The following is a 15,879-nucleotide window of genomic DNA, read 5'->3' on the forward strand; positions in this document are numbered from 1 at the left end:
TGTGGCTGGTGGTTGTGATTTTAACCCTAAGCATTATTGCATAGGAAATCCCTGAAATGTCCCTGGCATCTGGTTGCTCTAACACCAGGACCAGGTTACCCCCACTGATGTGATTTTACACAAATAGCCCCTAATAATGGGTCACGTACACATGTATACGACTAGTATATCACATACCTGTACGCAAGAATTACCTCATGAGTGCCTTTGTATGTGCGAGCCATGTGGGTCCCGCATGAAGGACAACAGAGCCATTTCCCATAGTGGAGTACTCCTGGGGTGGTCTGCAATCTGCAGCTGAAAACAGTAATTAGACCCCTAATCCCCAAATTAAATTCAGCAACCATATTGGTTTCCCTAATACTTTTGTGAAAGATAGAGCTCTTCCCAGGAAACAGAAAAAAAAAGTTGAAATCCCAAGAAAGCCCCTGATTAGGGCTGAACCCTGTGTTTGGGCCGGCACTGTTACCCGATTTAATTTGGGGCGCAGAATAGGGGCAAAGTTTGAAACTTTTGGAGCAAACGAAATCCAGAGCTGGAATAATTTATTTCCCTTTTTACAGGACACACACATGACCTGACCTACTCTTTTTCTACTCCTACTGCAGCTGCTGCTGCTACATGACCCTTCTCAGCACATTGCCATTGTGTATTGCCAAATTTTGGAGGCTTTGACTAAAAAAGCTCCGTTTTTTCGAGCTTCCTCCTCCTCCCCGGAAATAAAATTCGGGGGCCCAAAAAATTCGCAATTTTGGGGGCGCTCGTGGCCGCCGCTCCGCCCGAATTCGCGCGCCTCCCGGAGCCGATCCCGCGCGGGTGAGTCCCCACTCGATCCCTCTCGCTGTCAGCTTCCGGTCGAGGTGCGTCTCGCCGCCGGCCGCCGCCTGCCGCTGCAGATCTGGCGGCCGCCTAGGGTTTGGGCCCGGTTCCGCGGGGGAGCTCCCAATTCGTGGCCTCCGGGGTCGGGGCCGCTGCTGGGTTGGTTTCTTGAGGCTGCGGATCACGCTGATCGAGGCGTTTCTTGGCTCGATTCGAGATGGGTTTGTGGGTGCTCGTGAGCTGGTTTGGGGGCCCATCCTGAGGACTTGGTTTGTTCATTTCGCTGGGGGGTTTTGAGCTGTTATTGTGGGTGTGGTTCGAGATTCTGTCGGTTTTATGGAGAAAGCGTGGATCTTTAGCTCTGTTTGCTGATGTGAAAGACCCAATCATCATCTTGGCAGTTCTTTTTGGGGTAGTTTGTTTGGTGTTTGCTCTTGATCTGCTAATAGCAGCTGCAGATCAAGAGTGAGAAGCGCAGTTGGGGCCCTGAGGAGTTCGAAGTTAGTGGTGTAGTGGATCTCAGTACATGCTCCAAACAAAGTAGTTTTGTCTGAGCTGAACTTCGTACTGTGCAATGTCAGTTCTCCAAGAATTGGGACTATAGATAGTATGGTTTAAGCGAAGTGCTCGCTTCTACTTGCTTTAATTCCTGACATGATTAGTTCAAACTTGGTAGCTCTCATTTCTTGGGCCTCTTTAGTGCTTCGTTACATGCTATCAGTTCAGTGGATCGTTGTGTTTCGTAGTACAGTATGCTGTTATGTTGATTGCTCTTTCCTTTTGATACTACCGTCGAGATTTCTAACCTGGCTGGCTGTACTTCATTGCAGGCCATGGAAATGAAGATTCAATTCCTCTCTTTGGTTCAATGAGGAACTGTGCATACTTAACTCTTGTCCAGTTGTTGCTCTTGGGGTTCGTTGCTCCCACTCAAATTAGTCTGTTTGACAATCGAATCCAAAGGTGCAGATGAGTGAGGAGTGCAATATGGATGAGGCCCTGAAAGCCAAAGGTGTTGCTGAGAACAAGTTCCGTGACCATGACATCAGGGGTGCTCGGAAGTACGCAATCAAGGCTCAGACTCTCTGCCCGTCGCTTGAAGGCATATCTCAGATGGTGTCCACACTAGAAGTTCATCTTGCAGCTGAGTCCAAGATTGATGGAGAGTGTGACTGGTACCGGATATTGTCTCTAGGTGCCTTTGCAGATGAAGAGGAAGTGAAGAAGCAGTATCGGAAGCTAGCTCTGCTGTTGCACCCCGACAAGAACAAGTCAATTGGTGCTGAGGAGGCCTTCAAACTGATCTCTGAGGCATGGGGTGTGTTGTCTGATAATGGCAGGAAGATGCTTTACGATGAGAAGCGGAGAAATCATTCTGTTGTCAGCGCAACCAATGGCATCTATACTTATGATAAGAAGGCAAACAAGAGAGCTCGAAAGAATGCCGCTGCTGCAGCTGCTGCCACAGCAGCAGCAGCTGCAGCAGCCGAGGCTACTACTCGTCCTGTTGGGGCTGATACATTCTGGACATCTTGCAACCGCTGTCGGATGCAGTATGAGTATTTAAGAATTTATCTTAACCATAACCTACTGTGCCCAAACTGCCATCATGCATTCTTGGCGGTAGAGACTGGATTCCCTTGCAATGGAAGCAGTTCGTCATTCTCCTGGTCAACCAAGCAGCAGACACAGCAGAACCACAATTCCACCAAGCACTCATATGGCTCAACAAGCAGGACTTCTAGCATCCCAGGAACAGGAAATGGGGGGTACCAGCAAGATAGTACTTATGATTCCTACAACAATCAAAGCTTCCAGTGGAATCATTACTCCAAGACAGCTTCTGCAGCTGGTACTAATGTTTATAGTACACAGACCTCAGAGAAACAGAGAAGAAAGAATGATGAGAGCTACAGCTACAACTATTCTGCAAGTGGCAACACATATGTCCATGAGAAAACTGCTTCAAGGCGTGGTCGCTTCTCAAAGCGGAGAAGGCATAATTATGATGGTTACACTGCAATGGATTATGGTGGTGATAACAAAGAAACAGTTGCTGCAAGCACAGAACCTGCTGCTGCTCTCGCTGATGTGGGAAGGGTCAATGGTACTTCGGTGGAAAGGTTCAGATCTGCAGTGAGTGGAAGAAGAGCTAATATTCTGGGTGAGATTGCCCAGATTGATACTCGAGGTCTACTTCTTGAGAAAGCCAAGGCAGCTCTCCGTGAAAAATTGCAAGAGTTGAACATCTCATCTTCTTCACGGTTTGCAGAGAAAAGAAGATCGGAAGGAAAGCTATATCCTTGTGACAACAACATTAAGCTCAACGGTGCCCTCTCTGACAAACCTGGCAAGGGAGTCAAGCTATGCAACTCGAGAAGTGTTGACACCCAAGTGCCCAGTACGGATGACACTAATCCAGAGCAGAGGCGTGTGCCTGTGTCCATTGATGTCCCGGACCCCGACTTCCATGATTTTGACAAAGATCGAACAGAAAGAGCTTTTGATAGTGATCAAGTATGGGCTACATATGACAGCGAGGATGGCATGCCTCGTCTATATGTAATGGTTCAGAAAGTTCTTTCAATGAAGCCTTTCAGGATCCGCATGAGTTTTCTCAACTCCAAGTCCAATATTGAACTGGCACCTATAAACTGGGTTGCCTCTGGTTTCCAAAAGACATGTGGTGATTTCAGGGTCGGTCGATATCAAATCACTGAAACAGTCAACATATTTTCACACAAAGTCAACTGGACTAAAGGTCCCCGTGGGATAATCAGGATTGTTCCTCAGAAAGGGGATACATGGGCTTTGTACCGGAACTGGTCTCGTGATTGGAATGAGCTTACACCTGATGATGTGATATATAAGTATGAGATAGTAGAGGTGATTGATGATTTCACCGAAGAGCAAGGGCTTACTGTCATCCCATTGCTGAAAGTTGCCGGTTTCAAAGCTGTCTTCCATAGACACGTGGATCCCAAGGAGGTCAGGAGGATACCGAAGGAAGAGCTGTTCCGGTTCTCACATCGAGTTCCTTCTCGTCTTCTGACCGGTGACGAGGGCAACAATGCCCCGAAAGGTTGTCATGAGCTGGATCCTGCTGCTACTCCGGTTGATCTTCTTAAGGTTATTACAGAGGTCAAGGAAGATGCAGCGGCGCAGACTGCTCAATAGGTGGTGGCAACTCTGAAAACTGAAGATAGCTAGCTGGATGTCTAAATTGTCAGATCACATTTAATTAGTGACAACATGCCAGCACCCGATGGTCTCTACAGCTCTACTGTGTCATCTTATTTTTGGCTGGTGACTTGGACAATACTGCCAAGACAAGCAGCTTATGTGACGGACTTCTGACCCTTTTAATTCTTAGGCATTTCTGACATTTGATTTTATCACTACACAAACGCCACATAGATTAAATGGTCACTGGGAGGAGGCCTCTTGCAGCATTGGTGAGGCGGTTAGTCGGCAGAAGGTAGGAGCCTCATGACTTCGGTGAAGGCGTTACTTGTTTGTGTTGTTACTCTGTAAGGCGACGGTATGTGCTGCATACGGAGCCGAGTTTGAGTCTTGAGGGAAAGAGCTGCTAGGCTTGCCCATGTACCCCGCATTCGTGTACGTGTTTTACTTATGATGTTGTATTCCCTTTAATCTTATAGTAATTCATCGTCATGATGTTGGACCTGATAATTGTAGACTCTGATTGAACTCGGGTAAGCGATTCGGAAAATTTAGTGCTATATCTAGTGGTGGATGCTTCTGCCTTTCACCTTGTACTGTTTGGTTTGGCTGCATACCTGAATTACTTGAATTTGATCGTTTGGTTGGTTCATTCAGAGATGAGATATTTCTGCCGATGCACATGCTGAATCCAGTCATGTAGTAAGCTCCTGGCATAATGTGCTGCAGCAAATATCCAAGTACGTACTCACTGTTCAGCACAATCCGATTTCTGTTGTTCATTTGGTGGTGGCAAACCAAAAAGGTGCGAGAGGACAGGGAAAAGAAAACAGGATCGGGCATGAATAAACTGATGCATATGCATTGTCTCTAATAAGGGGTTGTTTGGATGGTTAAATTTTAGACTATGTCATATCAAAGAGAATTTTGGTATTTAAAGTATTAAATGAAGTCTAATTACAAAGTTAATTACAAATCTTAGGGCTAAATTGCGAGATGAATATAATGATGTATATTAATTTATAATTAGCGGATGGTTATTTTAGCATTACTGTAGCAAATCATGAATTAATTAGGCTCATTAAATTCATCTCACAAATTAGCACCCACCTATACAAAAAAAAATTATAAATAGATTTTATTTGATATTTCGAAACAAACAAGCTCTAAATCCAGCCGACGGTACAGAAGCTTGCTGAGGCTTAGGCTTTCTCCAACCATTCCCCCCATCCAACTCCCCCCAAACGTACTATTTACTATATTTTACTACCTCCCTCCAAAAGATTCCTCCCCCTATAACTCTTTCTCTCCAACCATTCCCCTCATATCTATTCCCCCTATATACTATCACTCATTAACTAACTATTTATTTAACGTTTTTGAATTTAAAAAAAACATACAGTATTTATACTGTCATAATACACATTATTATCGTGTTACGGGGCTCAAACGGAATTAATATCGTAAAGAAACGATGTGATTAGAGATATAGGGGGAGTTTCAACTCCCCCCATACGTTGGGGGAGTTTCAACTCCCTCCAATATACAGGGGAGCCATGGGGGAGCCGTTGGAGGGCTTCCTCCCCCCAAAGCTCCCCGTACGTGCGGGGGAGGGAGCCTTACAGGGCACCGTTGGACATAGCCTTATGAATTCGGAGGAGGTAGTACATTAGTACTACAACAACAACAACAGGAACGATCAGTGGCACGCATCGCTGGAAACACTAATGGTCGGTCTTATCCGTATGCCCCTCCCTCGAGACCTGATTGTGGCCACAAATATTTAGCAGATGAACATAAAAATAGTGGCCCCGGATAAATCCCCATCAGCATGCATTGATAAAGTCTCCATTTTTCTAATTCAAAAAAAAATTCTCCATTCTCTCTTTATGAAACAAAAATGAAAAAGGAAACAAAAAGGAAGGATAGGAAGTGTGTCCCTTTGTGCGGACAGAGGTGCTGTACGAGATTGAGAGAAGCAGCGTGACTTGAGACTGGATGATGATTGATGAGAGAGCACCACGGTGAGGCAACCAGCACTCTCCAAGGCCACTTTCGGCACCTCATCCCGCTGTGCTCGTCCTTCGGCAATGGTTAGGGCCTTAGGGGTGCAATTGGTATGGATATTATCTGTCTATCCATCCGACTGAAGGGATTTAGAGGTTAAATGGAATAGCCGTATCCGTTTCGGATATTCAATATCTGTACCACATCTGTATTCGATACCTAAGTGAAATACATGATGTGCGAATAGAATAGACATTAATATTAGACACATTTGACATCGAATCAGAGTAAAATAAATATCCATATTCATATATGTATATATTTGTCCGTATCTTTTTATCATCACTAGCAATGGGGACTGGAAGTCCACATCCAAGCGGTAGTCTTTTTTATTATTTTTAGAATCACTTGTATAATTAGCAATGGGGACTTGTATTATTTTTAGATACACGCTATACCATTGAAAATAATTAGCTAAAGCTATGAGTATCTATGCTCAGTCAAAGACTAAAAGATGAGCCCATAGGTTTTACCATATGAATCAATCAACTGAGTGTGCTCCATTTGCAACAGAAAACACGGCGACAGGAAGGGAGATACATGTTTACGCTAGTTCGAACCTAACTAGTTGGGCCATGCAAGAAGGGCTGGGTGTGTTTAGGTTGCGAAATTTTTTGGATTTTGGTACTGTAGCACTTTCGTTGTTATTTGATAATTAATATTCAATCATGAATTAATTAGACTTAAAAAATTTGTCTCATCATTTACCGTTAAACTGTGTAGTTTGTTATTTTTTTAACTATATTTAATGCTCCATGCATATGTCCAAAGATTCGATGTGATGAATATTGTAGGAAAATTTTTGAGAACTAAAACAGGGGTGTGTCAAATTTGCTTGGCACAATGGTGGGTGGTGTAAGTGTTGTTTTTTTTTTGAGCCTAGACTATAAGTATACAAATTGTAGTTTATCTGAACTCAACACAACACACTCACACCACACACACGCACACCCATAGAGCCTACAACCTATACACAATCATCGTTCTTCTGGAGATCACCAAAGAAGCACAGAGCCTTGTAGAGGAGGGGCACGTCGTAATCTTTTTGAGCCGCCACACACACGCACACCCATAGAGCCTACAACCTATACACAACCATCGTCCTTCCGGAGATCACCAAAGCTGCACAGAGCCTTGCAGAGGACAGGCACGTCGTAATCTCTTTGAACCGCCACGCGAGATGTCCAGGACCTACAGGAAATAAATACGGGGAATAAACCCCCAAGTGCGACACACCCGGTGGCTCCATAAGGGAGTCGAACCCGGGTGGTGCGCTCCCCAACCGGAGCCGCCGCCACCGCGCCACTCGCGCGTTCGCGGTGCAAGTGTTGTTGGTCCTGTGATTGGCACACTTGGCCCAACTGTGAAGGGTGAGCCCGTGAGGTGAACTGAGGTTTCCATATTTGGTGGTCTGCACGCATGCTAGTTGCAATGTATGGACAGTGGATCATAGGATGGTATTACTACCGCTCTCCGCCCTGGCCTGAATGCCAAATTTGAATAAACTGTTAGCATTTCAACTGAAGTTCACTTTCCACAAAAGTTATATACATGAGATATTCTAATGTAAGTCACAGCATCATCAGAATAGATCACAGCATCATTCAGGAGACGCGATTCGACGCCCCCGCTAGAAGAACTTGGCCCCCCGCCTTGCCGAGAATCCTCTTGTTGCCGGACTGGATTACGCCCAGCGTGCCACTCGCCAGGTCGATTTCCTGTCGTCATAGATCACATTCAGATTCAGTCAATGCCATCCATGCCTGTAGTAGATAGAATGTTGTTTCTGAAGATTTCACATTTCAGCAGCAGATACCTGAATGCTGCTGTCGTTGCAGCCGCAGAAAAGCTTGCCGTGCACCAGCGCCATGGACCTCACGTACTTGCCGGGATTCAGGAGCTTGGAGCTGCCGTTCCAGCTGAGCACCTGGAAGGGCACAACAAAGCGCAGAACGTTCAACATTCTAAAGCCCTGAATATGTTTCCATGTTCTAGAGAGGCAGCAGCTAGCAGCCACTACTGAAGGATCTTGTGGATCACCTTAACGCATGCGCCTTGTGGCACGAAGCAGGCCATGGCGTTGGCGACGGCAAGGTTCTGCACCGGGTCTCTCGTGTCAGGGATCTCCATGCACCGGAGGACGCCATCCCGGAACTGCCACACCTGCACCAGCACCAGACAGGGCCACGGGTCATACTCTGAATTTAGTGCTTCGTGTCCTAAATGACGCCATCTCCTGCAAGAAGCATACGGATTGTCATTACGGGTGTAGGCTTGTTGGGATTGTCACCCTGATGTGCTTCGCTGTAGATGCAGGATTGTCTAGTTTAATTTTTAGCTCATCAAGACTCTGGTCATGTTCTAAGGCTGGGTTTTAATGCAATGTGAGGATAATCATATGGTGGTGTTCAGCGCATATATTTTCTGAATTTTGGATGCTGCTGAACTTGGAGCATTGGCTGTCTATCAGAAACTCGTTGTGTCAGATACGGCAACTATGAACAGTGTTAATTTATGAAGGGTACTGGTTGATTTATTTTTGTGTTAACAGTGTTTATTTTTGTGTGAGCTCATTGGGTCTGCAACTTTTGGCAATATGAAGCTTTGTAACCTGTTTACTGCAAACATAATGATGAATGTTTGAATCTGTCTCCAACTGGTCAGTGCACAGAAGTTTTGTAACATGTAGGTATTCCACTGATGACATGTAGGAGTAATGAGGTCAAAAAAGACCCACCATTTTTTTATACAGATCAAGAACAGTGTACAGTGATGAGGTCAAAAGGACCCCAGGTTACATTCTCAAAAGCTGAGAGTACAGCACAAGAAGATTGGTGGTGCCTATTGTCACCCAGATGAGGTCAAAAAGACCCCAGGTTACATACACTGAATTCTGGGAACACCCCAGGTTATCTATTCCTATCTATTTTAACCACCTGGAACCACGATCCTTCTTGGTTGCAATGACAACATTCTTGTTCTGCAAAATTTCTGCTCATGATCATGCAGAATGACAGAAAACCAAACCAAAATTTCTTGATTTCATCCCCGCTGAAGCCTGGCAAGGTGATATTCCAGCTTCTTTCTGCAATGGAGAACTCTTAAGTTATACAGAACGACATTTTAAATGTTACCTGAAAGGACATCACATATAGTCTAGAAGATAAAACAAAATGGGATCACCTGCATGAGGGAGTACATCTTTGGCTTCTAGGGTGTTTGACTTCCTATGCTTTGCTAACGAACAAGCAAATGTAGTGACTTGCTTAAAACAGTTAGCAATATTCAGGAGTACATCTTTGGCTTATCTTTTCCACTGAAACTTTTATAGTATAGATCAGCTATATAACAACCTGTTAGCATCACTCAGAGTCCCTTGTACGGTTGTACCCTTGTACCCTTGAGTCCAGCCACCAACCTGTTCAAACAAAATCTCAAAATATTCAGGAGATTAAGTGATTCAGTTGTTACTTTTTCTCCAACTCTGATGGAAATCTGCCTATTGAACTACCTAGAAAGCAGCTGCTGCACTGATCCGGAGACATTCTGCTTCAAGCGATTTCAAGCTCCCCAACAGAAATGTACAAGGTCATCATTTCATTATAAAAAGGTCAGAAAGATGTTCAATCAACACTCACTGCTTCGAGCCAGTGCTGCAATGCGAACTTCTGAGCCTTGTCATCCTTGAGCAATCCCTTTCCAACCTGAAATGGGCACATAAATTTTACTCCAGTCCTCTCATCTCAGAACGATTAGATGACAAAACCAGCCAGAAAGGGGAAAAACAGCTAAATTTGTACCTTGGCGTCTCGCGTTCTTGTTCTTGACCACTTGGACATGGCGGTCTCCTGCTTCTCGATGTCGAAGAAGGACACAGAGCTGCGCTTGAGTAGCGCGAAATCGAGCAACTTCCACCTGTCCGATCATGGCAAACAAAAACAAATCAGCACCACGCGACGCGCAATGCCGCTGTGAACCGAAGGCGTCCCCAAGAATCAGCTGATGAGCACACGCACCAGCTCTGCTCGACGAGGACGGCGCAGTCGGCGAGCTGGCGGCGCGTGCGGAAGCTCTTGTACACCTTCTGCAGCCGGAGCGCCGCGGCCTCGTGCTTGGGGCTCTCGACGGGCGGCTCGACGAACCTGGCCCTGGCAACCTCCCTGGGGAGCGGCCCGGCGGGCTCCTACGCGGGCGCAGGCGCGTCGTCGCCAGCGGCGTCCCGGATGGAGATCTCAGTCTCCATCTGCAGGGAGCCCAGGTGGCGCCGGGCAGGAGAGGTGGCGCCGGGCAGGAGAGGTGGCGCCGGTAGGGGAGGCGGGCTGTGCGGGGTCGAGCGGACGGTGGCGGTGGCGCGCGCGTCGGCGGCGCGGGGGCAAGGCATGCGCCTGGGCTCGGACGGGCAGGGGAGGGGAAAGAGAATGACAGATGGTGCCCAATTGTCAGATTAAAAAAAAGCTTGTTTACTCAACTCTACTGGAGTGGATGTCCATATATGAGTGAGCAAAATTTAGAAATGGACTTCTAATTAGACATTTGCTTACCCACTTCTAATTAGATATTTGCTTACTCAAATTTAGCAGTCTCACTGGAGTTGCTCTTAACTGCTTGGTCGCCCAGGCATCCCAAACATGGCTGAAAGGCTGGCCCCTTCAATAATACTAATAATTATTGGAAAAAGTCCTTCCCACCTCCCTCAACTATTGTTATTATTCGATTTATCTCCTTTAACCAAAAAATCGAATGTTTGTGCTCCTTGAACTATTAAAATCGACCAATTTACCTTCCTAGATGGTTTTCAAAGCGGTTTTGGCTTACGTGGCACTGCTCTAGCTGTCCTATGTGGCACCACGTCAGTCACAAGGGAGGTAAATTAAAATAGTTCCTCAGACTTTACAAAAATTTGTAGAAATATTTTTTCTAAAATAAATATACATTTAAAATACTAAAATATTATTTAACATTATAAAATCAGAGAAAGTTTATTTTAAGTCAAAAAATACGAATGCAAATTTAAAAGATGATTAATTAAATCTAATTACTGGCTAATTAATCTATGGCTGTTTTGATAGCCATCAATCGTCGATGAATTTTATATCCACAAATCTTTGCACTAAACGAGCGAGTTCCAGTGCCCCTCCCCTCACTGTCCGTTTCCACATCATGGTTGTCGAGTCTTGATTGCCCCTGCCGCCTAATCTAATGGCTAGCAGACCACAGACCACTACTAGCCACGCCACTCTCTCCTCTGTATAGGTGCGCTCTAGCCCAGGCATGCCCGAGCGCCACCACGCGGCCGCAGGTGAGCACCGACCATCAGAAAACCACATGTGACTGCTCTACTCTACGTACAGGGACAGAAGAAAAGAATAGAAGCTTTTGTAGGGTTCCAATATAATTTTACAACTTATGTGAATAGTAGTGCATGGTACCAATGCACAGGGGATGAGGAAACAAATATCTATGACTTTTTTATTCTAGAAAAAGTATTTAGATTTTTATAAATAATATTTTCACATTTTTTATAAAATCTGATGAGCCTCCCCGAACTATCGTGAAAATTCAATTTATCTCTCTCGTGGATGACGTAGTACCACGTAGGACAACTGGCGCAACACCACATTAGCCAAAACCGCTTTGAAAACCGCCTAGGAGGTAAATCGACCGGTCTTAATAGGTCAAGGAGCACAAATATTCAGTTTTCTAGTTGAAGGAGCTAAATCAAATAATGACACAAATATCCTGTTTTCTAGTTGAAGGAGCTAAATCAAATAATGACAATAATTGAGGGAGGTCGGAAGGATTTTTTCCATAATTGTTTAACAAGTGCTAGCCAGCCACACAGCGCCAAGGGTGCTGCTGCAGGTACTGCTTAACGGCCACTGAACGGCGAGACCGCCCGGTAGAGAGGATCAACCACAGGAGTTTGAAACTCACCACATATCACAGAATCAAAAGAGTTGATCCAAACCATTAACGCCTAAACAACACTGGCGCAAAGCAACGACCAGCAAACACAAATCTTATCCATATCCTAAAAGCTGATACGGGGAAGCAAAATGCCAGTTACATCAAGAATAGCATCTGATACATCTTCCCTTTCCCAGACTTCCTCCAGACAGCAAGTACAGAGATTGAAAAGAAGCATCGAGTCAGAGTGCAACCAAGTTAATGGCTTGGGAGTTACACGACAGAAAAGGGAGGGCTCCACTCAGCCCTACGCGCCATCGGTGAGTGTCCGCTTCGACGTGCTGATGTATAAAACTGCATTCAGGCAACAAGTGTCAGGATACATACGCATAAGCAGACTGTAAAATGGGTGGGGACGGTGAAATGATACTCATGGGAGAAGACACAACAGAGAAATGAATTTTGAAATCCAGGACGTACCATTGTTGCCTCTTATGAAGGCGTCGCCATACTTGTTCTTCAGCTGACCATTTACATACTCCTCGGTCTGCTCCATCGCGATGTTCATATAACCATCAAGGCAAGCGAGAATACCTGATCATCAGAAGAGTTTGGAGAAAAAACAAAATTAGTGAAACTGGCAATAAATCAGCTGGACTAAAAAGAACCATGGCGTGACATCTAGAATCATGAAATGCTAATTTTTGTTATCAGCATTTGATATCATTCAGAGCTACCATGCACATTTATTATCATCGAGCAAAGACAAGTTTGGGGCCAAATGTATGAAATAAAATGACTTTAGGATAGATATAATGGAAACATGTATGAAACACAACTCTTTTTACAGCCAAGCAAGGGCAAAACACAGGAATATAAAATGCAACAGTGATGTTTGTAGTCTGTCCAGAAATAGAACAGAGAAAATGGTTTGCAAGGTGTAGTTTGCTATATGCATGAAATCTATAAGATAGACTAGTGTGTGACAAGTTTTGCAGTGTCCAAAAATTCATAAAATCTATGGTTGCACACTGCAAAGTGTGTAGTCACAAACAAATCATTTGGTGAGAAATGAGACCTGAAAACAGCATATAAGCTGTCAAAGAAGCTTATTAGGTTTAAGAATAAAAGCAGAGCAAGTAAGGGTATCCAAAAACTTTACCTATCACTTTGATTCTCATTTTTTGCAGTTCATATCAGTTTATATAACTCACACACTCCTACTGATAAATAGCAGCACTTTTGCAGACTCTATGCAAACTAAAGTACGTGTCTTATTCTAGTTTCTACAGAATGGTTCATAAGTTCCAAATGCTAACAGTCCCAGACCAGGTGCCAGATCCAATTTAATGTCATATCACAGATTATATGCAACTTACTCACTACATGCATGTATCGATAAATAGTCAGCTGAAGTTACAGGGCAACATACTGCTTCCAGGAGACTGCCACTGGATGTAAGCATAGGCATCTTTTTTTCTCCAAATGGAATCACGTTATAGCCTTATAGTTCATTTTTGTGCCAACTAAATGATGACATTGCTCCTCTAATGGGGGCAGTTTCGTAAATATAATGTTACCAATTTATTTAATTAAAAACTTATTTTAATCTGTCAAGTGAAGTAGCCAATACGACACTTTTTTTGAATCAGTCAAGTAAGGTAGCTGATACAACACTTCTTTTTTAAATCTGTCAAGTGATGTAGCCGATACAACACTTCGTTTTCCTACAAGAACTGTGTTAGACAAAAATTCACATTGAACCAAATGGGAAATGAGCCAACAACATGGGATAATGGCGTATTTGCTTTCTGCGCACATTTGATGCTTGTCAAGCAATGGAAAACGACGAGGTCAATAAGAATTTTATTCTCCACTAATTTTTTGTATACCACACATAACATGCATTCATCAAAAGATACACTAAATTCTTGAATCCACACAATTGAATATGCAGCTTTGGAAGTACCAACAATGGAGAATTTCTATGATGGAAGTGAATCTCACTAAGGCTACAAACATGCTCGTTCTTTCCATTGACATATGTTGTAATATGAGTGGCATTCAATCCTAGGATTCTTTTTTTCTTTAAGTAAGCACATGCGGGGTTAGCAGGATGAAACATGCATGAAGGCCATGCCTACATCTACATGAAGACTTGGTCATTATACCCCAACCATCTGATCCACACGATATGAGCCAGCCAAACCAGAGAGGATTGCCTGCTTATAAAGTCCATTCGTGCAATGTGCAACAGTATTGCAAGTTAGATCCTTAAGTTGTATGTATAGTGAATATATTCAAATAGATTACCAAGATGCATGAGTGTCAAAATGTACAGCATTCTGGTAACAATTGTTTCAAAAATCGAAAAGAGCAGCTCCTGGCTTGCCACAGCTTAGACTTAGTCTATCACTAATTGTGGTTAATGATTGTGAATGGGTTTGCATGTTGAGTCTTGGATGCTTTGGGTTTGGAAAGTCAAAAACACAATGGCTTTAGACCATTGTGCCAAAGAACTGAGTAGTAGACCATCAAATCATTAGAATACAGAAGTATGGTGTAACGAATGGGTCAAGCTTGACTGTATTTGTTTAGACTCAAGCAAGAGCTGAGATAGCTTGTGGACACCATGCTTTTTTTATACCCAACAGACAACTCCATTGCAGACAAGGAACCAAGTTTTTGTTCTTCTAATGTAGCTAGACTTACTTTTCTGTTTCCTCAAATCACACTACAACCCCTAGCTCCAGAGGTTCTTGGAGCTGGAGGTGGGGGCACACTGAAGGCATTTGATTGAGCAACTTTGTTAATATTCAGGACTAAATGCATATGCTTAAACCATTTTATTTTATTATACTAGGTCCATATCCTGCACCTTGCAACGATATAAGAGCTGGAGTTGTGCCAAAAAGGTGGAAACTTCGACACTTCATAATAGTTTGGCACTTTGTAACCACAATGACTGTAACTACTAACTAGCTAAACCTAAATGCCATTTGGTTGATTCTACATGGCACATTAGTTCTACAATTGTAACACTGTGCTAATGTGCTCCTTCGTTTGTGAAGCTTGAAGTTCACAAAGATAATAAACGTACTCATACAGCAATCCCATGATTATTGATCCAGAGCACAGAAAAAAAAAACTTAGAAGGGTATCCATAGACTTCATCAACTAGACACTCGAGAAGTCGAGAATTATTTGCCTCACGGGGGTACTGTATATACTCGTGGAGTTTTCAGTTACCCCGGGTTTTACCGTACCGACGCCCCAAATTGGGGGAATCAGCTAGCGCCTACCTGCTAAGCCCCCAATAATACTATGTTTTCCATTGTCTAAAAGGATAATACTATGTTTTCAGATCTACCAGCTCTTGCTAGGGTTTGGGCGCACTGTGTAGAAACGCGCGCGAGACTGCGAGAGAAAGAGCGATACCTCTGTAGTCTACGCCGGAGTTGAGCTTGACGACGACGGGGCGGCCACGGATGGACTTGAGGAAGTCGGACGGCGTCTTCACCGCGCCGCCGCCGCCGCCGCCGCTGGGCTTGTCCGCGCCGCCGGTGCTCATGTCTCTCGTGTTGGTGGGTACGACGAATCTGCAGGGGGTTCGTTCGGTGGGTTTTGGTGCTGGGCCTGGTTCCGGCCTCGGCTCGTACTTAAAAGAAACATGGGCCTGTCGTCTCAACGAAAAGCTTGGACGACTGTAGAATGGGCCTGGAACTGACTCCTACTACTTTTGTCCTATCCTGTTTCTATGTTACTTTTGTTTTTAAAAAAACATATTTCTATGAACGAAGTTTTGTTTTTAAAAAACATATTTACATAAATTAAATAAATATTTGCCACTGGTTGGCTACTATCCCGAGAAGGATCTTCAGGGTGCAGTGTACACTAAGTCCA

At 44.2% G+C, this 15,879-nt stretch overlaps 3 protein-coding genes across 3 annotated transcripts; 1 reads left to right on the forward strand and 2 right to left on the reverse strand.

Moving 5' to 3' along the window:
• Positions 1 to 566: 566 nt before the first annotated feature.
• Positions 567 to 4,594, forward strand: LOC120680613. The gene is made up of 2 exons (XM_039962113.1): positions 567 to 816; positions 1,650 to 4,594. The coding sequence occupies exon 2, from the start codon at positions 1,789 to 1,791 to the stop codon at positions 3,994 to 3,996; it is 2,208 nt and encodes a 735-aa protein (XP_039818047.1). The 5' UTR covers positions 567 to 816; positions 1,650 to 1,788; the 3' UTR covers positions 3,997 to 4,594.
• A 3,079-nt stretch (positions 4,595 to 7,673) lies between these two features.
• Positions 7,674 to 9,241, reverse strand: LOC120681070 (putative E3 ubiquitin-protein ligase LIN-2). The gene is made up of 3 exons (XM_039962614.1): positions 8,110 to 9,241; positions 7,886 to 7,996; positions 7,674 to 7,787 (listed from the first exon to the last, which is right to left on the reverse strand). The coding sequence occupies exons 1-3, from the start codon at positions 8,197 to 8,199 to the stop codon at positions 7,674 to 7,676; spliced, it is 315 nt and encodes a 104-aa protein (XP_039818548.1). The 5' UTR covers positions 8,200 to 9,241.
• Positions 9,242 to 11,987: 2,746 nt separating this feature from the next.
• Positions 11,988 to 15,612, reverse strand: LOC120682934 (U6 snRNA-associated Sm-like protein LSm6). The gene is made up of 3 exons (XM_039964945.1): positions 15,415 to 15,612; positions 12,457 to 12,570; positions 11,988 to 12,330 (listed from the first exon to the last, which is right to left on the reverse strand). The coding sequence occupies exons 1-3, from the start codon at positions 15,545 to 15,547 to the stop codon at positions 12,284 to 12,286; spliced, it is 294 nt and encodes a 97-aa protein (XP_039820879.1). The 5' UTR covers positions 15,548 to 15,612; the 3' UTR covers positions 11,988 to 12,283.
• Positions 15,613 to 15,879: the final 267 nt, after the last annotated feature.

The sequence above is a fragment of the Panicum virgatum genome, chromosome 7N (assembly GCF_016808335.1).
Source record: "Panicum virgatum strain AP13 chromosome 7N, P.virgatum_v5, whole genome shotgun sequence".
Lineage (NCBI taxonomy): Eukaryota > Viridiplantae > Streptophyta > Magnoliopsida > Poales > Poaceae > Panicum > Panicum virgatum.

Bases quoted from the DNA above. Each gene is read 5' to 3' on its own strand.
- LOC120680613 (XM_039962113.1), top strand. From the start codon at position 1,789: ATGAGTGAGGAGTGCAATATGGATGAGGCCCTGAAAGCCAAAGGTGTT.
- LOC120682934 (XM_039964945.1), bottom strand. From the start codon at position 15,547: ATGAGCACCGGCGGCGCGGACAAGCCCAGCGGCGGCGGCGGCGGCGGC. The intron at 12,571-15,414 runs GTATCGCTCTTT...TCTGATGATCAG, and splicing joins CTCCGGCGTAGACTACAGAG to GTATTCTCGCTTGCCTTGAT. The intron at 12,331-12,456 runs GTACGTCCTGGA...GCCTGAATGCAG, and splicing joins CTTCATAAGAGGCAACAATG to TTTTATACATCAGCACGTCG.
- LOC120681070 (XM_039962614.1), bottom strand. From the start codon at position 8,199: ATGGAGATCCCTGACACGAGAGACCCGGTGCAGAACCTTGCCGTCGCC. The intron at 7,997-8,109 runs GTGATCCACAAG...GTGCCCTTCCAG, and splicing joins CACAAGGCGCATGCGTTAAG to GTGCTCAGCTGGAACGGCAG. The intron at 7,788-7,885 runs GTATCTGCTGCT...CTATGACGACAG, and splicing joins GCAACGACAGCAGCATTCAG to GAAATCGACCTGGCGAGTGG.